Source organism: Pelophylax lessonae, assembly GCF_965119305.1.
Source record: "Pelophylax lessonae genome assembly, chromosome: 6".
In the NCBI taxonomy this organism is placed as follows: domain Eukaryota; kingdom Metazoa; phylum Chordata; class Amphibia; order Anura; family Ranidae; genus Pelophylax; species Pelophylax lessonae.
This window is the reverse complement of record NC_138773.1, coordinates 183,861,477-183,887,562: the sequence shown is the minus strand read 5'-3', so window position 1 is coordinate 183,887,562 and position 26,086 is coordinate 183,861,477. Positions and strand designations below refer to the sequence as shown.

Genomic DNA, 26,086 nt, shown 5'->3' with positions numbered 1-26,086 from the left:
CCCCCGGACCCCTGGCCAGGGCCCTTCTCTTCAATCCTGGGGCTCTTCCCATTGATCCTGGGGCCCTTTACTCTTGTTGCGTGGCCCTTTATTACGGTCCTGCAGCAGGACCCTTTCACAATTTCTGTAGTTGGCCCTATTCCTGCCATCCTGGGGACTCCCTACGGTGCTGGAATGCCGGGGCCTGGTTGCAAGTGTGACCTTTGTGATCCTGGAAGTTCACCCACTGGTGTCAGTAGTTTTTATTTTTTGGTATTTTAATTATATTCTTTTTTATCATTTTATTTTATTTTTTTACAATGTCACTGACTAGGACTCTGTCCATTCAGGAAAGGAAGGAGCTGGTAAATTACATATATACCGACCCCTTCCTGGTTCTCTATTGTGACAGCAGCAGCCGGCAGGAGAGGTAAGGGAGCACAGTGGGTGGGGGGGGGTAGCACACAGGGGCCCAGAGACAGTAGGACACAAGTGAACTGGATAGGAGGAGTGGCAGGGGCAGCATACAGAGGAACCAATCTCCTCCATTTTCCTCAAGCTACAGGAGGAAATAGGAGGACAGTGATTTCTCTACATGCTGCCCCCGCCGCCCTCCAATCCAGGTGTACAGGGGAGCCGCACAGGCCCCCTGGAGCATGGTGCCCGGTTGCAATTGCAACCCCTGTAGTTACACCCCTGTCAGTGGTGATGTCACAGACAGTCACACCCCCCCCCCCCCCCCCTCCAGCATCAGTATCAGATTGCCCGCTGTACTGTCGTATCCCATTATAAGTTGTTAATCTACGCTATTAGTAGTATAGAAAAAAATAGATACATTTTGAATATATATTTCATAGTTTGTAGGTGCTATAACTTTCACGCAAACCAGTATAAACTTATTGGGATTTTTTTTTTTTATCAAAATTATGTAGCAGAATACATTTCCAAAATGTATGAAGAAATAAGATTTTTTAAATGTTTTTATTGGATACGTTATATGCTATAAAGCAGAAAGTAAAATATATACAATACAATGCCTTGCGAAAGTATTCGGCCCCCTTGAACTTTTGCGACCTTTTGCCACATTTCAGGCTTCAAACATAAAGATATAAAACTGTAATTTTTTTGTGAAGAATCAACAACAAGTGGGACAAAATCATGAAGTGGAACGAAATTTATTGGATATTTCAAACTTTTTTAACAAATAAAAAACTGAAAAATTGGGCGTGCAAAATTATTAAGCCCCCTTAAGTTAATACTTTGTAGCGCCACCTTTTTCTGCGATTACAGCTGTAAGTCGCTTGGGGTATGTCTCTATCAGTTTTGCACATCGAGAGACTGAAATTTTTGCCCATTCCTCCTTGCAAAACAGCTCGAGCTCAGTGAGGTTGGATGGAGAGCGTTTGTGAACAGCAGTTTTCAGTTCTTTCCACAGATTCTCGATTGGATTCAGGTCTGGACTTTGACTTGACCATTCTAACACCTGGATATGTTTATTTGTGAACCATTCCATTGTAGATTTTGCTTTTGTTTCGGATCATTGTCTTGTTGGAAGACAGTCTCAGGTCTTTTGCAGACCCCATCAGGTTTTCTTCCAGAATGGTCCTGCATTTGGCTCCATCCATCTTCCCATCAATTTTAACCATCTTCCCTGTCCCTGCTGAAGAAAAGCAGGCCCAAACCATGATGCTGCCACCACCATGTTTGATAGAGGGGATGGTGTGTTCAGGGTGATGAGCTGTGTTGCTTTTATGCAAAACATAACGTTTTGCATTGTTGCCAAAAAGTTCGATTTTGGTTTCATCTGACCAGAGCACCTTCTTCCACATGTTTGGTGTGTCTCCCAGGTGGCTTGTGGCAAACTTTAAACAACACTTTTTATGGATATCTTTTAAGAAATGTCTTTCTTCTTGCCACTCTTCCATAAAGGCCAGATTTGTGCAGTATACGACTGATTGTTGTCCTATGGACAGAGTCTCCCACCTCAGCTGTAGATCTCTGCAGTTCATCCAGAGTGATCATGGGCCTCTTGGCTGCATCTCTGATCAGTCTTCTCCTTGTATGAGCTGAAAGTTTAGAGGGACGGCCAGGTCTTCGTAGATTTGCAGTGGTCTGATACTCCTTCCATTTCAATATTATTGCTTGCACAGTGCTCCTTGGGATGTTTAAAGTTTGGGAAATCTTTTTGTATCCAAATCCGACTTTAACCACTTCCATACCGAGTCATGTAAAATGACGTCGGCAAAGTGGTTGTCTAGATCCGGGCCGCCGTCATATGACGTCGGCCCATTCTAGCAGCCAGTGCGCGCCCCCGGCGGCGCGCAGCGGCGCGATCAGGGATGAGGCTCATCCCTCGGACATAGCCCATCCCTGATCAAGGTAAACAGCCAATAGAAATTGGCTGTTTACCACGTGATCGGCTGTGTCAATCACAGCCGATCACATGAGCGGCTCCAGCACGAGCCGCTCGTCCTCTCTGCAATGCGCGCCCCCGGGGGCGCGCAGAGCAGCGATCGGGGACGAGGCTCGTCCCTCGGACAGAGTCGATCCCCGATCTAGGTAAAGAGCCAATGAAATTGGCTCTTTACCACGTGACCGGCTGTGTCCAATCACAGCCGGTCACAAATGTCAACAGAGAACACGGTAACTAGCTGTCACCGTGTTCTCCTCCTCACACACTGATCCTGTGTGAGGAGGAGATTGTGGTAACAGCTAGTTACCAACTACAGTGCACCCTAAACACACTGATTGCCCCCCCCCCCAATAAAGAGCACCTGTCACTAACCCATCAAAGTACCTGTCACTAGCCCATCAAAGTACCCGAGTACCTGTCACCAGCCCATCAGGTACTCAGATGACAGGTACTTGGGTACTCTGATGGGCTGGTGACAGGTACTCGGGTACTTTGATGACAGGTACTCAGGTACTCTGATGACGGATACTCTGATGACAGGTACTCGGGTACTCTGATGACAGGTACTCGGGTACTCTGATGACAGGTACTCGGGTACTCTGACGGGTACTCGGGTACTCTGACGGGTACTCGGGTACTCTGATGACAGGTACTCGGGTACTCTGATGACGGGTACTCGGGTACTCTGATGACGGGTACTCAGGTACTCTGATGACGGGTACTCGGGTACTCTGATGACGGGTACTCGGGTACTCTGATGACAGGTACTTGGGTACTCTGATGACAGGTACTCGGGTACTCTGATGACGGGTACTCGGGTACTCTGATGCCAGGTACCCGGGTACTCTGATGACAGGTACTCGGGTACTTTGAGTACCTGTCAACGGAGTACCTGTCATCAGAGTACCTGAGTACCTGTCACCTACCCATCAGAGTACCCGAGTACCTTCCACCTGCTCATCAGAGTACCTGACGCCTGAAGTACCCGAGTACTTGCCGCCTGCTCATCAGTACCCATCACTACTCATCAGTACTCATCAGTACCTATCACGTATCAGTACTGATCATCAGTACCCATCAGTACAGTATCACCTATCACCTATCAGTCAGTGAGTACTACTCATCAGTACCTATCACCTGCCTGTCACCTGCCCATCAGAGTACCCGAGTACCTGTCACCTGCCTATCGGAGTACCCGAGTACCTGCCACCTGCTCATCAGTACCAGAGTACCTGTCACCTGCCCAACAAAGCACCCGAGTACCTGTCACCCTTCATACAGCCACCATGTCCAAGTCCAAAAAGGTTTATATACGTCCTCCGTTTAAACCTAAATACCGGTGTTATGGCAGCAGATAGCTGCCATAACCCTGGTATTTTTTTAAACGGTGGACGGTTGGCTTTCCGATAAGGGTGGTCCCAGCGGCGGATTCGCCGTGGGATCACCCTTCCGGGATGGCGGAAGTGGCGTCCCCCCCCCCTCCCAACGCGTTCCGGTCCTTTTCCCCGCTTACCGGACCCGCCGGCAGCGGGGAAAACGATCCGGTCCCGAATCCTCACAGACAGGATGTCGAGTGAGGGCAAGCTTGCCCTCACTTGACTCTATGGTCTTGGAGGACCGGAGCTACGGAAAATGTTGTTGCCTAGCAACCGGTTTAAAGGTCCTTTTTTTTTTTTTCATTTTATATAATAATTTCTCTATCGCTCATTGACAGACGTAGTCTTCTTGATTCTCAAGAGCTGGGTTATGTTGTCTCCGCAGGAGTAGGACTAGGCAGAAAGACAAAACGTTCTGGCTCCACCTTAGGGGCAGTCCCTGAGGGTATATCCTCCCTCTCTCTGCTACAGGGAATCAGTTTTTTTCTGTCTAGCAGTAGCAGCCTTCCTGCATCCAGGGGATGTCCTAGCATCCATAGACATCAAGGACGCATATCTTCACATTCCCATTTTCGCAGGACATCAGCGGTTTCTACGCTTTTCCGTAGAAGAGAACCACTATCAGTTTGTGGCGTTAGCTTTCGGTCTCGCCACGGCTCCGCGGGTCTTCACGAAGGTGTTGTGGCCCCAATGTTGGCACTTCTGCGCCAAAGAGGCATATCGATCCTTGGTTACCTAGACGATCTTCTGCTTCATGCAGAGTCTCCTCAGACCTTGCTACAAAACATAGAAATTACTATGATTTCTTTACAGGAATTCGGGTGGCTGGTGAACCAGCAAAAGTCATTTCTGGTTCCCACCCAGAGGCTCGAATATCTGGGTCTAATTCTAGATACAGTCAGGACAAGAGTTTTTCTTCCGGTAGGGAAACTCCGAAAGATTCAATCAGCAGTCCAGTTGTTACTGTCCAACAGCTGGTCTTCCCTTCGGACTTGCATGAGGGTTCTGGGGTTGATGGTGGCTTCGTTCGAAGCAGTCCCATTTGCCCAGTCCCATACCCGAATTCTTCAGCAAGAGATTCTTCTCAGATGGAATCGGAATCCGGAATCCCTGGACAATCAGATCCGATTGAGCAAACAGACCAGAGAGTCTCTGGTCTGGTGGCTTCGGTCTCCGATGCTCAGCCAGGGAAAGTGATTTCTACCAATATATTGGACGATAGTGACCACGGATGCCAGTCTATCCGGATGGGGAGGAATTCTCGGTCAGTTATCTGTCCAGGGACTTTGGTCCCCGGAAGAATTCAGGTTACCGATAAATGTATTGGAACTGAGAGCGATCAGACTTTGTCTGATTCACTGGACCGAGCAGCTCCAGGGCAGCCCGGTTCGGATCCAGTCGGACAATGCCACGGCCGTGGCTTGTGTCAATCACCAGGGGGGCACCAAGAGTGTCCGAGCGGCCAAAGAAGTGGCTTGCATTCTTCGCTGGGCAGAACGATTTGTTTCAGCAATCTCTGCGGTGTTCATTCCGGGGGGTGGAGAATTGGCAGGCAGATTATCTCAGCCGTCAGACTCTGGATCAGGGGGAATGGTCCCTCCATCCAGACGTTTTCCACCAGTTGTGCCTACGGTGGGGCACCCCGGATGTGGATCTGTTGGCATCACGATTCAACAGGAAAGTTCAGAGATTCGTGGCTCGCTCCCGCGATCCTCTAGCAGAAACCGCAGACGCACTGATCGCCCCGTGGGGGCAATACCAGCTAATGTATGCCTTCCCTCCTCTCGCGTTACTGCCAAGACTTCTTCGCAGGATAGAGGAGGAAGGAATTCCAGTAATTCTGGTAGCTCCGGACTGGCCTCGTCGAGCTTGGTATGCCGACGTGGTCAGACTGGTGGCGGACGTCCCGTGGAGACTTCCTCTCAGGGAGGACCTACTGTCTCAGGGACCGATCTTCCATCCTGCTTTACGATCGCTGGCTTTAACGGCCTGGCTATTGAGACCCAGGTGCTGAAGGACAAAGGTTTGTCAGCTTCAGTTATTCCTACTCTAGTTGAAGCAAGGAAAGCGACTTCCAGAAAGATTTATCATCGCACATGGAAGTCCTACATTGCATGGTGTGAACCTTTGGGGTTCCGTCCTCGGTCTTATTCGATTAGTCGAATATTAGCTTTTCTGCAACAAGGGGTTGAGCAGAAACTGGCCTTGAGTACTATCAAGGGTCAGGTCTCAGCATTAGCTATCTTCTTTCAGAAGCCTTTGGCTACTCATTCCTTGGTGCGGAATTTCATCCAGGGGGTGCGACATCTGGCTCCGCCAGTGCACGCGCCGTTACCCCCCTGGGATCTTAATTTAGTGTTGTCGGTTCTTCAGAAACCTCCCTTTGAAGATATTAGGGAGATTCCTCTACCTACGTTGTCCCAGAAGGTGGCCTTCTTGGTGGCTATTACTTCTGCACGCAGGGTGTCAGAACTGGCCGCATTATCTTGTCGTTCACCATATCTGGTGGTTCATAGAGATAAGGTGGTTCTTCGTCCGAATCCATCCTTCCTACCAAAGGTGGTTTCAGAATTTCATCTGAATGAAGAAATTGTGTTACCTTCCCTGTGTCCTAAGCCCAGTCATCCTCGGGAGTTTGCTTTACACTCCTTGGATGTGGTCCGGGCGATCAGGGTATACTTGAAAACGACAGACTCGTTTCGCAAGACGGATTCACTTTTTGTGATCCCGGATGGACCCAAAAAGGGGTTGCCTGCATCTGCCGCGACCATTTCCAGATGGATCAGACAGACGGTAGTACAGGCTTATTCTATTAAGGGTCGGGAGCCCCCGTTCCCTGTTAAGGCGCACTCCACTCGGGCGCTTAGTGCGTCATGGGCCTTTCGCCATCAGGCGTCAGTGGTCCAGGTGTGCAAGGCGGCTACCTGGTCGTCGGTGCATACCTTTACAAAACATTATAAAGTTGATGTAATGGCATCGTCTGATGCCTCGTTTGGCCGCAAGGTTTTGCAGGCCGCAATTTGAGGAGACCAGTGGTCTACCTCGAGGGTTTTTTCCGTTGGAAATTTTTCTTTTAGTCTCATTCTTTGTTTATAATGAGCCTTTAAAACTTCTAGTTTGGCACCGGTTGGGCCTTCTAGATTGGATTTGATTTTGTCAATCCCACCCCTCATTTGTGGCACTGCTTCTGGATGTCCCAGCTCTTGAGAATCAAGAAGACTACGTCTGTCAATGAGCGATAGAGAAAAATGGATTTTTGTAAGATCTTACCGTAAAATCCTTTTCTCTTAAGCTCATTGACAGACGTAGTACCCGCCCCTCTATCATTGAGTTGGGTTGGGTTAAATTCTCTGTTACTGCTTTAGAACAGAACTGATTCCCTGTAGCAGAGAGAGGGAGGATATACCCTCAGGGACTGCCCCTAAGGTGGAGCCAGAACGTTTTGTCTTTCTGCCTAGTCCTACTCCTGCGGAGAAACATAACCCAGCTCTTGAGAATCAAGAAGACTACGTCTGTCAATGAGCTTAAGAGAAAAGGATTTTACGGTAAGATCTTACAAAAATCCATTTTTTTTTTTTCTATCTTTTAGTGTACTTGTGAGATCTGAGGACTTTTTGACCCCAGATCTCACAAAAAAGAGGTCCTGTCGTGCCTATTTCTATTACGAGCAATATTTACATTTCTTTTAATAGAAATAAAAATGATCAATTTTTTTTTTTTTTTTTTAAACGGTGTAAAAATAAAAAATAATAAATAAAATAAATAGTAAAAAAAAAAAAAAAAAAAAATTAAAGCGCCCTGTCCCCGTTAGCTCGCGCGCAGAAGCGAACGCATACAGAAACCCCGCCCACATATGTAAACGGTGTTCAAACCACACATGTGAGGTATCGCCGCGATCGTTAGAGCAAGGGGAATAATTTGAGACCTAGACCTCCTCTGTAACTCAAAGATGGCAACCTGTAGAAATTTTTAAATTGTTGCCTATGGGGATTTTTAAGTACCAAAGTTTGTCGCCATTCCGTGAGCGTGCACAATTTTGAAACATGACATGTTGGGTATCTATTTACTCGGCGTAACATTATCTTTCACATTATGGAAAAAAATTGGGCTAACTTTACTGGTTTCTTATTTTTTAATTAAAAAAAGTGAATTTTTTCCAAAAAAATTGTGTTTGGAAGACCGCTGCGCAAATACGGTGTGATAAAAAATATTGCAATAATCTACATTTTATTCTCTAGGGTCTCTGCTAAAAAAAATATATAATGTTTGGGGGTTCTAAGCAGTTTTCTAGCAAAACAACTGATTTTAGCTTGTAAACACCAAATGTCAAAAAAAGGGCCTAGGCAAGTGGCTAGGATGCATGATGATGCTCCTTGGATGTTAGGCCCCTCTATATGGCTAGGCTGTGAAAAAGTCTCACACATGTGGTATTGCCATATTAAGGAGGAGTGGCAGAATGTATTTTGGGGTGTCATTTTTGCTGTGTACATGTGTGCTATGTGTTAGGAATATCCTATAAATTGACAACTTTGTGTAAAAAAAAAAGTTTTCATTTTTTTCCCACATTTTCCAAAAACCTGTGGAAAAAAATGATATGTTCAAACGACCCATAATGCCTCATAGAATATACGTTGGAGTGTTTGCTTTCCAAAATGGGGTCATTTTGTGGACTTTTCCATTGTATTGGTGCTCTAGGGCCTTGAAAAGTGTGATAGGTAGTAAGAAAGTTTTATGTGTATTTATGCTCCTAGAACGCCTGAATGTGCTTCTTGGACGTGGAGTCTCTTTTTGTGGCCAGGCTGTGTAAAAGTCTCACACATGTGGTATCACCATACTCAGAAGGAGTAGCAGAATGTATTTTTGGGTGTAATTTTTGCTGTGTACATGCTATGTGTTAGAAATAGCTTATAAATTGACAACTTTGTGGGAAAAAAAAGAAAAAAAAAATTTTTTCTTCATTTTCCCAAGAATTGTGGGAAAAAATTACAACTTCAAAAAACTCACCATGCCTCTTACTAAATACCTTGGACTGTCTACTTTACAAAAAGGGGTCATTTGGTCGGTATTTGTACTGTCCTGACATTTCAGGGCCTCAAGAAAGGAGATAGGCAGTCAGTACATCTGGTGTGATCAATTTTCAGTAATTGGTACCATAGCTTCTAGACTCAATAACTTTCACACAGACTAAATAATATACACTAATTTGGGTTAATTTTACCAGAGACATGTAGCAGTATACATTTTGGCCCAAATGTATGAAGAAAAATTAATTTTATGCAAAATTTTATAATTGAAACTAAAAAAAAGTGTTTTTTTTTTCAAAATTTTTGCTCTTTTTTTGCATATATCACGAAAAAAAAAACCCCAGTTGTGTTCAAATACCACCAAAAGAAAGCTCTATTTGTGTGAAAAAAATGATAAAAATTTTGTTTGGTTGCAGTGTAGCATGACTGAGCAATAGTGATGTCGCGAACCTAAAATTCGCGGTTCGCGAACGGCGAACGCGAACATCGGCAAATGTTCGCGAACCGGCGAACCGGGCGAACCGCCATAGACTTCAATAGGCAGGCGAATTTTAAAACACACAGGGACTCTTTCTGGCCACAATAGTGATGGAAAAGTTGTTTCAAGGGGACTAACACCTGGACTGTGGCATGCCGGAGAGGGATCACGCAAAAAAAAGTTCTTAAAAATTATAATTTTTTGATAGAGAGCCAATTATTGGAAAAATTAAAAAAAAATAAAAATAAAAAATTTCTTTGGATTTAGCATCTGGGGGGTCTAAAAAGTGTACCTGTGAAGTTTCAGCTCTGTAGCATGTCCAGAACCCCTAAAAAACAGCATTTTTCTTATATTTTCAGGAATATGGCTTCTCTGCGGCTGGCTTTTTCTCTTGCAGGCATTTAGCGGGCATTTTTTTAGGCAGGCATGTCATTTTTTGTATTTAGTGTCTGGGGGGTCTAAAAAGTGTACCTGTCAATTTTCAGCTCTGTAGCATGTCCAGAACCCCTAAAAAACAGCATTTTTCTTATATTTTCAGGAATATGGCTTCTCTGCGGCTGGCTTTTTCTCTTGCAGGCATTTAGCGGGCATTTTTTTAGGCAGGCATGTCATTTTTTGTATTTAGTGTCTGGGGGGTCACAAAAGTGTACCTGTCAAGTTTCAGCTCTGTAGCATGTCCAGAACCCCTAAAAAACAGCATTTTTCTTATATTTTCAGGAATACGGCTTCTCTGCGGCTGGCTTTTTCTCTTGCAGGCATTTAGCGGGCATTTTTTTAGGCAGGCATGTCATTTTTTGTATTTAGTGTCTGGGGGGTCTAAAAAGTGTACCTGTCAAGTTTCAGCTCTGTAGCATGTCCAGAACCCCTAAAAAACAGCATTTTTCTTATATTTTCAGGAATACGGCTTCTCTGCGGCTGTCTTTTTCTCTTGCAGGCATTTATCGGGCATTTTTTTAGGCAGGCATGTCATTTTTTGTATTTAGTGTCTGGGGGGTCACAAAAGTGTACCTGTCAAGTTTCAGCTCTGTAGCATGTCCAGAACCCCTAAAAAACAGCATTTTTCTTATATTTTCAGGAATACGGCTTCTCTGCGGCTGTCTTTTTCTCTTGCAGGCATTTATCGGGCATTTTTTTAGGCAGGCATGTCATTTTTTGTATTTAGTGTCTGGGGGGTCTAAAAAGTGTACCTGTCAAGTTTCAGCTCTGTAGCATGTCCAGAACCCCTAAAAAACAGCATTTTTCTTATATTTTCAGGAATACGGCTTCTCTGCGGCTGTCTTTTTCTCTTGCAGGCATTTATCGGGCATTTTTTTAGGCAGGCATGTCATTTTTTGTATTTAGTGTCTGGGGGGTCACAAAAGTGTACCTGTCAAGTTTCAGCTCTGTAGCATGTCCAGAACCCCTAAAAAACAGCATTTTTCTTATATTTTCAGGAATACGGCTTCTCTGCGGCTGTCTTTTTCTCTTGCAGGCATTTATCGGGCATTTTTTTAGGCAGGCATGTCATTTTTTGTATTTAGTGTCTGGGGGGTCACAAAAGTGTACCTGTCAAGTTTCAGCTCTGTAGCATGTCCAGAACCCCTAAAAAACAGCATTTTTCTTATATTTTCAGGAATACGGCTTCTCTGCGGCTGTCTTTTTCTCTTGCAGGCATTTATCGGGCATTTTTTTAGGCAGGCATGTCATTTTTTGTATTTAGTGTCTGGGGGGTCACAAAAGTGTACCTGTCAAGTTTCAGCTCTGTAGCATGTCCAGAACCCCTAAAAAACAGCATTTTTCTTATATTTTCAGGAATACGGCTTCTCTGCGGCTGTCTTTTTCTCTTGCAGGCATTTATCGGGCATTTTTTTAGGCAGGCATGTCATTTTTTGTATTTAGTGTCTGGGGGGTCTAAAAAGTGTACCTGTCAAGTTTCAGCTCTGTAGCATGTCCAGAACCCCTAAAAAACAGCATTTTTCTTATATTTTCAGGAATACGGCTTCTCTGCGGCTGGCTTTTTCTCTTGCAGGCATTTATCGGGCATTTTTTTAGGCAGGCATGTCATTTTTTGTATTTAGTGTCTGGGGGGTCACAAAAGTGTACCTGTCAAGTTTCAGCTCTGTAGCATGTCCAGAACCCCTAAAAAACAGCATTTTTCTTATATTTTCAGGAATACGGCTTCTCTGCGGCTGTCTTTTTCTCTTGCAGGCATTTATCGGGCATTTTTTTAGGCAGGCATGTCATTTTTTGTATTTAGTGTCTGGGGGGTCACAAAAGTGTACCTGTCAAGTTTCAGCTCTGTAGCATGTCCAGAACCCCTAAAAAACAGCATTTTTCTTATATTTTCAGGAATACGGCTTCTCTGCGGCTGGCTTTTTCTCTTGCAGGCATTTATCGGGCATTTTTTTAGGCAGGCATGTCATTTTTTGTATTTAGTGTCTGGGGGGTCTAAAAAGTGTACCTGTCAAGTTTCAGCTCTGTAGTATGTCCACAACCCAAAAAAAACAGCATTTTTCTTATGATTTTTAGTAGAAAACTAATGCAGTGTCTTTCCAGCTGTCTTTTTTTCTTTCTGGCAAGCTGAAATATGATATGCCAAGGCAAACATGCCTATCAGTTGAGCTATGACACAGACAACACTGCACACATGGGGAAATATGTAAAACAAAAAACAGGAAAAGGAAATTAGGTGACGGTCACAAAACATGATATTGTGATTGGCCAAATAAAAAGTCACCTCACGATGAGGTCGCGCCAAAGTCACGCTAAGTCGCGCCAAAGTCGCACTGGAAGCGACGCTACTTTAGTGGTAGCGGCAGTGTAAACCAGCACTAAAACATCCAGTGTGTGAATACGATCAGGTATGATGTTTTATCGGTCAAGTAGTGTAAGGGTTACGCCCGTCGCCCGCTTCACAGTGACAGACCAAACTCTGACAGACCAAACTCCCCGTTTAACAGTCAGTCAGTCCATTTGCACAACCGCAAACTCCCAATTTGCACAAGGTTGGATACCAAGCTAGCCATGTCCCGTTCCTTGTCCTCACTGACATCATTGAAGGTCTCTTCCTCCACCCAGCCACATACAACACCAAGGGTCCCCGAAAGGTGAGAACAAGCCCCCTGGGACGCCTGCTGTGGCTGGTATTCCACCTCCTCAAAGCCACCTTCCTCCTCTGACTTCTCTTCTTCAGACTCCTCTCTCTGCGTTGCCACAGGTCCAGCAATTGACAACGACAAGGCTGCTTCTGGTGGTGATGAGGACCACAACTCTTCCTCTTCATGCTCATCTACAGCCTGATCCAGTACTCTTCGCAGGGCACGCTCCAGAAAAAACGCATATGGGATGAGGTCGATGATGTTGCCTTGGGTTCGACTGACCACCAGGGTTGTCATCTCTGCAAAAGGACGCATGAGCCTACAGCCATTGTTCATGAGCATTCAGTAACGCGGCCAAAAAATACCCAGCTCCGCAGAAAGAATGAAAGAAAATGAATGTTTTTTTTTATGAAAAATTATCCTGCGGATTGCTTTTGGTCTGTACACAATGAAGCAACGACCTTATCATCTGGGGTGTGCCAACACAATCCTAGAGGTGATCGCTTCATTGTGATACGCAAGCCCCTTCACCACGACAAGGTAACGATCACGAAGGGGAATTGACACATGTATGTGCCTTTTTTTTTGTTTTTTGTTTTTTTGCAGCCACAGTGTAGCACCAGAGGCCAGAAAAATTAGGCATGTACACATGCATGAAAAAGTAGGTATTGTTGCAGCCGCTGCTGTAGCAGCGGCCTGAAAAATTGAGGTTTTAAGGCAGAAAGTGCACTAAAACATTGCTGCTTGAACCGTAGTTGGTGGCGGAGACGTCACGTAAGTCATCCGGCATGCAGAGAATGATTATATACAGCAGCGTGTGGACCATTTTTAGGCCAAGGCATCTCAGTCATCACCAGGCCTTTTTTAGTCAAATGCATCCCCCACTGTCAGTCCCTTCGGGATCCATGCCTCATTCATCTTAATAAACGTGAGGTAATCAAGACTTTTTTGACCTAGGCGACTTCTCTTCTCAGTGACAATACCTCCTGCTGCGCTGAAGGTCCTTTCTGACAGCACACTTGAAGCGGGGCAGGCCAGAAGTTCAATGGCAAACTGGGATAGCTCAGGCCACAGGTCAAGCCTGCACACCCAGTAGTCAAGGGGTTCATCGCTCCTCAGAGTGTCGATATCTGCAGTTAAGGCAAGGTAGTCTGCTACCTGTCGGTCGAGTCGTTCTCTGAGGGTGGACCCCGAAGGGCTGTGGCGATGCATAGGACTAAAAAAGCTCCGCATGTCCTCCATCAACAAGACGTCTGTAAAGCGTCCTGTCCTTGCCGGCGTGGTTGTGGTGGTAGGAGGAGGATTACTTTCACCTCTTCCCCTGTTGGATTCCCGTTGTGCTGTGACATCACCCTTATACGCTGTGTAGAGCATAGTTTTTAACTTATTTTGTAGCTGCTGCATCCTTTGCGACTGCCGGTAATTGGGTAACATGTCACAGACTTTCTGCTTATACCGGGGGTCTAGTAGCGTGGCCACCCAGTACAGGTCGTTCTCCTTCAGCCTTTTTATACGAGGGTCTCTCAACAGGCATGACAGCATGAAAGACCCCATTTGCACAAGGTTGGATGCCGAGCTACTCATGTCCAATTCCTCGTCCTCACTGATGTCATTGAAGGTGTGTTCTTCCCCCCAGCCACGTACAACACCACGGGTACCAGATAGGTGACAACTAGCACCCTGGGATGCCTGCTGTGGTTGGTGTTCCTCCTCCTCAAAGCCACATTCCTCCTCTGACTCCTCTTCCTCACACTCCTCTTCCAGTGTTGCCGCAGGTCCAGCAATCGATGGTAAGGCTGTTTCTGGTGGTGGTGATGGTGACCACAACTCTTCCTCTTCCTCTTCACGCTCATCTACGGCCTGATCCAGCACTCTTCGCAGGGCACGCTCCAGGAAAAAACATATGGGATGATGTCGCTGATGGTGCCTTCAGTGCGACTCACTAGGTTTGTCACCTCCTCAAAAGGACGCATGAGCCTACAGGCATTGCGCATGAGCGTCCAGTAGCGTGGCAAAAAAATACCCAGCTCCGCAGAGGCTGTCCTAGCACCCCGGTCATACAAATACTCGTTGACCGCTTTTTCTTGTTGGAGCAGGCGGTCGAACATTAGCAGTGTTGAATTCCAACGTGTCGGGCTGTCGCAAATCAAGCGCCTCACTGGCATGTTGTTTCGCCGCTGAATATCTGCAAAGTGCGCCATGGCCGTGTAGGAACGCCTGAAATGGCCACACACCTTCCTGGCCTGCTTGAGGACGTCCTGTAAGCCTGGGTACTTCTGCACAAAACGTTGCACAATCAGATTCAACACATGTGCCATGCACGGCACATGTGTCAACTTGCCCAAATTCAATGCCGCCAACAAATTGCTCCCGTTGTCACACACCACTTTGCCGATCTCCAGTTGGTGCGGGGTCAGCCACTGATCCACCTGTGCATTCAGGGTGGACAGTAGTGCTGGTCCGGTGTGACTCTCTGCTTTCAGGCAAGTCAACCCCAAGACAGCGTGACACTGTCGTATCCGGCATGTGGAATAGCCCCTGGGGAGCTGGGGGGGTGCAGTTGGTGTGGAGCAAGACGCAACAGCAGAAGAGGACTCAGCCGAGGAGGTTAGCAAAGAGGATGGAGTAGGAGGAGTAGAGGAGGTGGCAGCAGGCCTGCCTGAAAGTCGTGGCGGTGTCACCAACTCCTCTGCAGCAGAGCCACGCATTCCATGCTTGGCAGCCGCCAGCAGGTTTACCCAATGCGCAGTGTACGTTATATACCTGCCCTGACCGTGCTTTGCAGACCAGCTATCAGTGGTCAGATGGACCCTTGCCCCAACACTGTGTGCCAGACGTGACATGATTTCCTTTTCCACAATAGAGTACAGGTTGGGGATTGCCTTTTGTGAAAAATAATTTCGGCCGGGTACCTTCCACTGCGGTGTCCCAATAGCGACAAATTTTTTGAAGGCCTCAGACTCCACCAGCTTGTATGGTAAAAGCTGGCGGGCTAAGAGTTCCGACAAGCCAGCTGTCAGACGCCGGGCAAGGGGGTGACTCTGCGAGATTGGCTTTTTGCGCTCAAACATTTCCTTCACAGACACCTGACTGTGGGCAGGTGACGAGCAGGAACTGCTGAAGGTGAGAGGCGGAGGGGCGGGTTGTTGATAGGGGGCATGGAGGACAGCAGTGGTTGACGTGGCTGAAGATGCTGGACCAGGAGGAGGATGGTGGCTTTCAGTTTGTGTGCTGCTTTTACTCATGTGTTGATCCCATAGGCGTTTGTGATGTGAGATCATGTGCCTTCGCAAAGCAGTTGTACCTAGGTGGGTGTTGGACTTCCCACGACTCAGTTTCTTTTGGCACAGGTTACAAATGGCATCGCTGATATCAGAGGCAGACACACAAAAAAAATGCCACACTGCTGAGCTTTGCAAGGACGGCATTCTGGTGGTGGCAACAGCTTGCGTTGATTGGCGTGCTGTCTGGCTGACCCCGGGTGCCGAATCTACATGCTGTCTGACTGCGCCACTAGCTCCTTGCGATGACCTCCTCCCCCTGCTTCCAACTCGTCTCCTCCTCCTCTCTGTCTCCCCATCTGAACTTTCCCCCTCTTCTTCTGCTCTTCGAGCAGGCACCCAGGTGACATCCACAGACACATCGTCATCATCAGCCGCTTCACTTGACAACTCAGCAAAGGCAGCAGCAGCAGGTACAACATCATCATCATCACAATGTACGTCCATGTGTATAATGCTGCCTGACTGAGACATATCCCCGTTATCTACATCCTCTGGCACTAATAGTTGCGCATCACTTATTTCTTCAAACTGATGTGAAAATAACTCCTCTGACGGATCAAGTGAAGCGGCTGTGGTGCTAGTGTTGGTGGTGGTGCCGGCGGGCTGGCGAGTGGTAAATTGAGAGGTGCCCGAAGCTGAGCTGGAGGAGGATGGTGCATTAAGGTTCCGAGCGGAAGCTGTAGACGATTGGGTGTCCTGTGTAAGCCAGTCAACTATGGCCTCAGAATTTTTTGAGTTCAGGGTCTGTGGTGGCCTCTGAACACTGGGCATTATTCTAGGGCCTAAGGAAATCACAGCACCACGACCACGACGGCCCTTGCGGGGTGGCCTGCCTCTGCCTGTCATTTTTTTTTTAATGTGTTGTTACTGTTGTACTATGAGTGCAAGCTGCTGTGCCACCTTATATATCAGTGGTGGGTGGGCAGTGGCACAGTACACTCTCTGTGGACCTGACAGCAGTCACTGGCACCCAGGCAACTGCAATTTAAAAAATATATATTTTTTTTTTTACTTTGCAAGCTGCTGTGCCACCTTATATATCAGTGGTGGGTGGGCAGTGGCACAGTACACTCTCTGTGGACCTGACAGCAGTCACTGGCACCCAGACAACTGCAATTTAAAAAATATATATATATTTTTTTACTTTGCAAGCTGCTGTGCCACCTTATATATCAGTGGTGGGTGTGCAGTGGCACAGTACACTCTCTGTGGACCTGACAGCAGTCACTGGCACCCAGGCAACTGCAATTTAAAAAAATATATATATATATTTTACTTTGCAAGCTGCTGTGCCACCTTATATATCAGTGGTGGGTGGGCAGTGGCACAGTACACTCTCTGTGGACCTGACAGCAGTCACTGGCACCCAGGCAACTGCAATTTAAAAAAATATATATATTTTTTTTACTTTGCAAGCTGCTGTGCCACCTTATATATCAGTGGTGGGTGGGCAGTGGCACAGTACACTCTCTGTGGACCTGACAGCAGTCACTGGCACCCAGGCAACTGCAATTTAAAAAAAAATATATATTTTTTTTACTTTGCAAGGTGCTGTGCCACCTTATATATCAGTGGTGGGTGGGCACACAGTGGCACTGCAGTGGGCACAGTACACTCTGTGGACCTGACAGTCACTGGCAGCCCAGGCAACTGCAATAATAAAAAATATTTTTTTTTTTCAATTTATTGCAACAAGATGCTGTGCCAACGTATATATATCAGTGGTGGGCAGTGCACTGCAGTGGGTACAGTGCACTCTGTGGACCTAACACAGCACTCACTGCAATTATGACAGAGGAAAAAAAAATATTTTTTAAAATGCCAGGTACTGTGCCTGTGCCACCCGAAATGAGTGTGGTGTGCACACAGTACAGTCTGTGGTAGGTCTGTGGCCTCTCACACACAGCGGGCAGGCAACTGCAGTGTACAATAGATATATATATATATATATATATATATAAAGAAAAAAATCTATTACCTTACCAGCCCTTGAAAGGGCTTTTGGGGACACTGTATATATATATATATGTATATATATAAATAAAAAAATCCTCAATTACCAGCCCTTAAAAGGGCTTTTGGGGACACTAGATAGATATAGATATATATATATATGAAGAAACAACTCAATTACCAGCCCTTAAAAGGGCTTTTGGGGACGCTAGGTATATATATATATATATATATATAAAAAAAAAAAAAAACCACAAATACCAGCCCTTAGAAGGGCTTTTTGGGGTGCTGATATTACAGCAGTAGTGGACCAAGAACACTGCAAGACCAGGAACACTGACTAACTGTCCCTAGCTTAACAGCAGCAGCAGCAGCAGCAGCAGCTCTCCCTACTCTCACTACACACACTGCTTCAGAATGATCTAAGATGGATGCTGCCCTTGCTTATTTATAGGAGGTAGGAGGGTGTGGGAGGGAGGTACGCTGATTGGCTGGAAATGTGTCTGCTGACTGTAAAGTTCAGGGTCAAAGTTTGCCTCAATGATGTCTTATGGGGGGCGGACCGAACATCGCATATGTTCGCCGGCAGCGGCGAACGCGAACATGCTAAGTTCGCCGGGAACTGTTCGCCGGCGAACAGTTCTATACATCTCTACTGAGCAATTGTCATTCAAAGTGTGAGAGTGCTGAAAGCTGAAAATTGGTCTGGGCAGGAAGGGTGTCTAACTGCTCTGTATGGAAGCGGTTAAGCTTCTCCACAACAGTATCTCGGACCTGCCTGGTGTGTTCCTTGTTCTTCATGATGCTCTCTGCACTTTAAACGGACCTATGAGACTATCACAGTGCAGGTGCATTTATACGGAGACTTGATTACACACAGGTGGATTCTATTTATCATCATTAGTCATTTAGGTCAACATTGGATCATTCAGAGATCCTCACTGAACTTCTGGAGAGAGTTTGCTGCACTGAAAGTAAAGGGGCTGAATAATTTTGCATGCCCAATTTTTCAGTTATTTATTTGTTAAAAAAGTTTGAAATACCCAATAAATTTCATTCCACTTCATGATTGTGTCCCACTTGTTGTTGGTTCTTCACAAAAAATTACAGTTTTATATCTTTATGTTTGAAGCCTGAAATGTGGCAAAAGGTCGCAAAGGTCAAGGGGGCCAAATACTTTCGCAATGCACTGTATACACTGTATATCTTTTTTTTCAAACTTTTCGGTATTTTTTAATTTATATAGAAAAAAATAGAAAAACTCAGTAGTGATCAAATACCACCAAAAGAAAGCTCTATTTGTGTGGAAAAAATGCTAATAATTTTTTTGGGGTACAGCGCACAATTCCCAGTTAAAGTAGAGCAGTGCCAAATAGCAAACAATGGCTTGGTCATAAAGGGGTTAAAATCTTCTAGAGCTGAAGTGGTTAAAGTGACTGGCTAGTAGCGATGGGCTCGGGCCAATCATAGGCAGCATGTTTATGTGCAGCTGTGGGCCGGGAAATTCCTCACTGCCTATGAATGGTGGTGTACAGTGAGGGCTTCCTGGCGGGCTCCATCCGAACATGCCTGAGCCCATCACTCCTAGCTAGCAGCATTTTGGACATTACATTTTGTTCTGATTCAGCTGGCAAACAGCAGTATTGGGAGATTGTGGCCTGATGTTTTTTGGGTGCTGTGAGACTGATCCAATGAAGAAGCAGAAACATAGAAGAGTGAGAGCAGAAAAATTACCAAGTAGTTTATCAATTCTGCCATATATGTTTTACATTTATTTATTTATTTTTATTTTTTGTCTAAGTACAGCTCTGTGTTTGATCCAGGCATGATTGAATCCAATTAAAATCAGACATGCCAATGAAAGGATTCAACAGATGTGAGCTGAGGACCTCTTTTTTTTCTTGAGATTTAATTGGCAGCCATCTAGACACTTAGCCATTGGCTAAACTGGAAAGTTTGATTTCACTTGACATTTTCTTTACATGTAACAAAATGTCAATGCCGAAAAATGTTACCCTGTGAACTAACTACTTATTTTCTTTTGCAGTTCCTTGGAAGCACAGAGGTTGAACAACCTAAAGGCACTGAAATAGTGAGAGATGCAGTTAGAAAACTCAAGGTAAGAAAATATAGACTTAATATACTAGTTTTGTTTTAAAGGAGAGGGTTTCTAAATCTCTTTCTGTGAATAGGAGCAGTATCAGACTAGGTTGTCTATCAAGTTAGAGTGAGGACACACCTTTAAACTACATTTAGGCAGATGTAGGCCTAAATTATTGTGGCAAAATATACTAAGCATTGTATAGCAGTGGGTTTATTTGAAATCCATATAAAAGATTTAGACTATTAGGAAAATAATTTTGATCACTAATGTTTTTCAGTAGCAGAATTTTTGAATAAGTCTAAAATCTACTGTAGTGGTTAGCACTTTCACCTAGCAGCAAGAAGGTCACTGGTTCGAATCCCAACCAAAACACTACCTGCCTGGAGTTTGCATGTTCTCCCTGTGCCTGCGTGGGTTTCCTCCGGGTACTTCGGTTTCCTCCCACACTCCAAAGACATGCTGGTAGGTTAATTGGATCCTGTATAAAATTGGCCCTACTGTGTATGTATGAATGTGAGTTAGGGACCTTAGATTGTACGCTCCTTGAGGGCAAGGACTGATGTGAATGTGCAATGTATATGTAAAGCGCTGCGTAAATTGACAGCGCTATATAAGAACCTGAAATAATAAAAATAAAATAATACTGTTAGTACTCAGATGTTACAAAGGGTGACAGAGAGTGTCACATATTGCAAAAAATTGTCATAGACTGCTCGCATGTACTAAAGGTTTTCATAGACTGCTTGCATCACCACATGCATAAATACATATTAATAAAAAAAAAAAAATATATATATATATATATATATATATATATATATATATATATATATTATAATAGGCTTCTGGCATGATAATGCTTATCATTGTTCTCTTACTGGTAGAAGCTGTTCTGTATGGAGTCCAATTTGCATGAATTTAACAGGATAAATTGCCCCTTTTCAAACATACAAAGAGACAGTCACTTAACTATCTATATGAAAAGTAACAAAAAATAACATCAAATATATGACATCAAGAAATATTTTAGCATAATCACTTAGCCATTCTTATCAAGATGCCCCAGTTGTCACATACTGTAGTTAAAGGCTGAATTTGCTTTTATTTTTTTAATATTCGTATCTTTAGTATTCGGCCCCCTTGAACTTTTCAAATTTTTGCCACATTTCAGGCTTCAAACATAAAGATATAAAACTGTCATTTTTTGTGAAGAATCAACAACAAGTGGGACACAATTATGAAGTGGAGCAAACTTTATTGGATATTTCAAACTTTGTTATCAAATAAAAACTGAAAAATTGGGCGTGCAAAATTATTTAGCCCCTTTACTTTCAGTGCAGCAAACTCTCTCCAGACGTTCAGTGAGGATCTCTGAATGATCCAATGTTGACCTAAATGACTAATGATGATAAATAGAATCCACCTGTGTGTAATCAAGTCTCCGTATAAATGCACCTGCACTGTGATAGTCTCAGAGGTCCGTTTAAAGCGCAGAGAGCATCATGAAGAACAAGGAACACACCAGGCAGGTCCGAGATACTGTTGTGGAGAAGTTCAAAGCTGGATTTGGATACAAAAAGATTTCCCAAGCTTTAAACATCCCAAGGAGCACTGTGCAAGCGATAATATTGAAATGGAAGGAGTATCAGACCACTGCAAATCTACGAAGACCTGGCCATCCCTCTAAACTTTCAGCTCATACAAGGAGAAGACTTATCAGAGATGCAGCCAAGAAGCCCATGATCACTCCGGATGAACTGCAGAGATCTACAGCTGAGGTGGGAGACTCTGTCCATAGGACAACAATCAGTCGTATACTGCACAAATCTGGCCTTTATGGAAGAGTGGCAAGAAGAAAGCCATTTCTTAAAGATATCCATAAAAAGTGTTGTTTAAAGTTTGCCACAAGCCACCTGGGAGACACCCCAAACATGTGGAAGAAGGTGCTCTGGTCAGATGAAACCAAAATCGAACTTTTTTTCAACAATGCAAAATGTTATGTTTGGCGTAAAAGCAACACAGCTCATCACCCTGAACACACCATCCCCACTGTCAAACATGGTGGTGGCAGCATCATGGTTTGGGCCTACTTTTCTTCAGCAGGGACAGGGAAGATGGTTAAAATTGATGGGAAGATGGATGGAGCCAAATACAGGACCATTCTGGAAGAAAACCTGATGGAGTCTGCAAAAGACCTGAGACTGGGACGGAGATTTGTCTTCCAACAAGACAATGATCCAAAACATAAAGCAAAATCTACAATGGAATGGTTCACAAATAAACATATCCAGGTGTTAGAATGGCCAAGTCAAAGTCCAGACCTGAATCCAATCGAGAATTTGTGGAAAGAACTGAAAACTTCTGTTCACAAACGCTCTCCATCCAACCTCACTGAGCTCAAGCTGTTTTGCAAGGAGGAATGGGCAAAAATTTCAGTCTCCTGATGTGCAAAACTGATAGAGACATACCCCAAGTGACTTACAGCTGTAATCGCAGCAAAAGGTGGCGCTACAAAGTATTAACTTAAGGGGGCTGATTAATTTTGCACGCCCAATTTTTCAGTTTTTTATTTGTTAAAAAAGTTTGAAATATCCAATAAATTTTGTTCCACTTCATGATTGTGTCCCACTTGTTGTTGATTCTTCACAAAAAATTACAGTTTTATATCTTTATATTTGAAGCCTGAAAGGTGGCAAAAGTTCACAAAAATCAAGGGGGCCGAATACTTTTGCAAGGCACTGTATAAAGAGTATACGTAATTAGTAATTTACTTGGATGCCAGGTGTGGTGGAACATGTGAATCATTCCATGTGACAGCACTAGGCCAGTCACTATTGTCAGATGGGTAATCTATAGCGCTCTGTATGCGCTGACTTTTTTTTCATTGCTGGTTGATTGGAGAATCAGGTTAGCTGATGGAAGGCAAGTGTTTATGTCTTTTTTATTGTGTATTAAAATGAACCACCTGCTTTGCTGTCCATGAGCCTATTCTTACAGTATATGCAGAAAGCAACCCAAAGTTTGCTCTATGTACGCGCAGTATTAGTTGAATTCTGGTTGGATGCTCTATGTTACTGCACTTAAAGTGTAGATTCAGCCAAAACCTACATCAGCACATCCACCTCCCTTCATCTCCATAACTTCTTCTTGATTACGTTCTCATCATTTGTCCCCTTTCACACCAGCTACCTGCTGTTTCCCCTTCCTGCAGCTTCAGTGCGGCAGTAGCAGCATTGTTAGCACATTACAGAAAGTAGGGAGCTGGCTGCATTTCTGGCAGGATCAATGAGAAATTTTCTGTACTTGCAGTGTTTTTGAAGAGACAATAATATGCAGAAATTTGCATTTATAGGAGAGATGCTGTAAAAATGACTTTTTCATAATAAATCTGCAAGCAAAAGGCAACCATTTTATCAATAGTGAGATGATATCTGTCCCCTTCCAGAAGAACTTTGCACATATGATGCAGAAATAAAATTCAGTTCAGAAAGCAGTGGGCAGGACTAGGTGTAGCCAGGTGCTGATTGACAAACTGTACACTTGTGAATCAGCAGTGACAGTGGTGAGAGCCATGCCGACTGCAACATCATCCCATCACAATGTAGTGCAAGCAGGCCCCATCTACATGAGAGTAGCAATCTCTGAATTCAGGGTCAGTGAAGTATCACTGCCTCACCATCACTAGAAGCTACATTAGGTGGACTTCATGGGCAGGATCAACAGGTATGTATGCAACTTTGCAGGGGGACCAAGAGAAAAGAGAAAACTCTAAGTGCTCATGTACTATAAAAATAGTGTTAACCCCAAAAACTAACATTTTATCCGTCATCTGCTGAATACTTAGTCTGGTCACATGCTACCCCGCCATTCCTGTCTTTCGGCCGAAATCTGGGGGAGTGCACCCACACTCCTCTTCTCCTTCCCTCCCTATCTCTGGCTTCTAGCCCCTTCTTCCTACTTAGTTTGCCTTTCCTGCTCTCCTATCTCCCTTTTACAACTGCTCTCCTAACCCGCTGCCTCGAGACGCTTCCAGCGTCCGCCTCCCCCTTTCGTTTTCTCCTGCCCCCCCCTAATCCCCTTTACCTCCCGTACCCATTCTCAGTGAGGAGCGGTCCGTTCACATTTGTGGATGGTGGTCCCCCGGTTCTGGACGCAGTGTGTTCCCCTTGGGGGTGTCTATTCCTGGGGTGTACCTTCTGAAACTGTTATTTTACTGCCCCCTGACCGCCCCCTTCCATATCTCTCCAGGTTGATGGGTCGGAGTTTATACCTTTCCCCTTAGCTGTTCTACCCAGTACTCTCCACCTACCCCATCTGAGAGCATTTAGCCCTATTGCATACTTGTTTTGGCCCATGTGGGGGGCTCGTGCCCAAGCCGCATCGGCCCCTCCTAACGCAGTATTGTACCTAAGTGTTGATCATGTATTTTTTGCCAGGTCATACTTGACTTGTCTTTGTTTGTATATCTGCTGCATATTTCGGACTCCTGCACCTAGGTGCGGTCTATGTTGCTCTCGGATGTGTTATATTATTTGTCTTTGTATCTGCTGACTTTGCCACATTGTTATCGCTTGTCATTGTTCCTTTTTGTTTTTATCAATAAAACGTTTATTCAAAAAAAAAAACTAACATTTTATACATTGAAGCTTACCAACCCTTATGAGGTAGCTGCATTAGTTTTCTTTTTTCTTTTTGTATTTTTTTTTTCTTTATTTCCACCTAGTGATCTGACTAGCAAAAATTAGTTCCAGATGATTGGTGCCTCCAATTGCCATCATCCCAATAATTCAATACATAAAACTAACTCTATGCAGTGTTGATCTCCTCTGAGAAAGGGGGGATTTTTAGGGCAATAATGCATGAAAAAACAATATAAATAAAATGTGAAAAATGTATTGGTTAAAAACAGCATTTCATATCATAGATACATGGATATACAAATTCCCTGGCCGAATGTGGAAAACCACAGCAGGCCATGGATCACAAAAACATGTGACATATATCTTGTTGTACAAAAATAGAAATCCAAAATATGGAGATGTGTAACAAAAAAAAAAGGGATGTATTACCTCTCCTACACCAGGGTACAGCCCTAGGTGAGGGAGAGCATCAATCCAACGCGTTTCGAATGATTAAACAAACTTTTAGTTCCAGTCTTCGTCAGGGATATGTATACTAGTCCCTTTATTTTCTTACCTAAAGAAAAATACCAAACAAACAAACACGTACAAAAGAAAGAACAATGGAAGACTACATTAGAGGCATGAATAACATAACCCATCCAACACCTGAATCCAAGATGTGATAGATGGACAAAGGTGAAAACAATGTGTATGTATATATATATCTATAAATACCTACCATTGCCTCCTCATGGCAACCAAATGTTGTCCTTGCTAAAAGGATCCAAGCTTCAGCGAAAAGGTGATAAGCCGGTTTGGGAGCTACCAGCTTTGGCATATCCACTACTTGTTGGCTTTTCTGCAACTCCAGTGGGACCTGTTTGGGCTGAACCCATATCCTTTAAGGATTTTGATCTACATTTTTTTGGATGCCTGTAAGTAACAATTGGGTGACACTTTTTCTTCTTGGGGGGTTCACTTTATTTTTGGCTAGGCATTAGGGTCTATTGGCCCAATGTACAGGCATATGACCCCAGTTGTGTCCCCACCCCCTACTGGAACTTTTTGCAGTTGGGTTAATTGGGTTACAGGCACCACTTCATGTCTTACTATATAGATTTTATAATTTTTTTTTCTATATTTGTTTCCGCTCCCAATAATATACATACCTTTTATTGTTTTTAGGCACCACATGTTAAGGGGTATCTTTTTGTTGATACATACCCCGTGAGTCTACTGGAAGGGCAAATGATGGGTGCCAGACCTCATATCCAGGACTATTTGTAAGCCATTCAGGTTTTTCTTTTTGGAATAACAGTGGTAGCTTATCACCTTTTCGCTGAAGCTTGGATCCTTTTAGCAAGGACAACATTTGGTTGCCATGAGGAGGCAATGGTAGGTATTTATAGATATATATATACATACACATTGTTTTCACCTTCGTCCATCTATCACATCCATGATCTTGGATTCAGGTGTTGGATGGGTTATGTTATTCATGCCTCTAATGTAGTTTTCCATTGTTCTTTCTTTTGTATGTGTTTGTTTGTTTGGTATTTTTCTTTAGGTAAGAAAATAAAGGGACTAGTATACATATCCCTGACGAAGACTGGAACTAAAAGTTTGTTTAATCATTCGAAACGCGTTGGATTGATGCCCTCCCTCACCTAGGGCTGTACCCTGGTGTAGGAGAGGTAATACATCCCTTTTTTTTTGTTACACATCTCCATATTTTGGATTTCTATTTTTGTACAACAAGATATATGTCACATGTTT

General features: G+C 44.3%; 1 protein-coding gene across 2 annotated transcripts in view; it reads left to right on the top strand.

Annotated features, from left to right (window-relative positions):
• Nucleotides 1-26,086, top strand: part of GULP1 (GULP PTB domain containing engulfment adaptor 1) — a 788,491-nt gene that overhangs the window by 408,998 nt on the left and 353,407 nt on the right. For both annotated transcript variants that reach the window (XM_082260575.1, XM_082260574.1), the window contains exon 5: nucleotides 19,632-19,703. In XM_082260575.1, coding sequence (XP_082116701.1) covers nucleotides 19,632-19,703 — 72 coding nt within the window. The remainder of the gene's footprint in view (nucleotides 1-19,631; nucleotides 19,704-26,086) is intronic.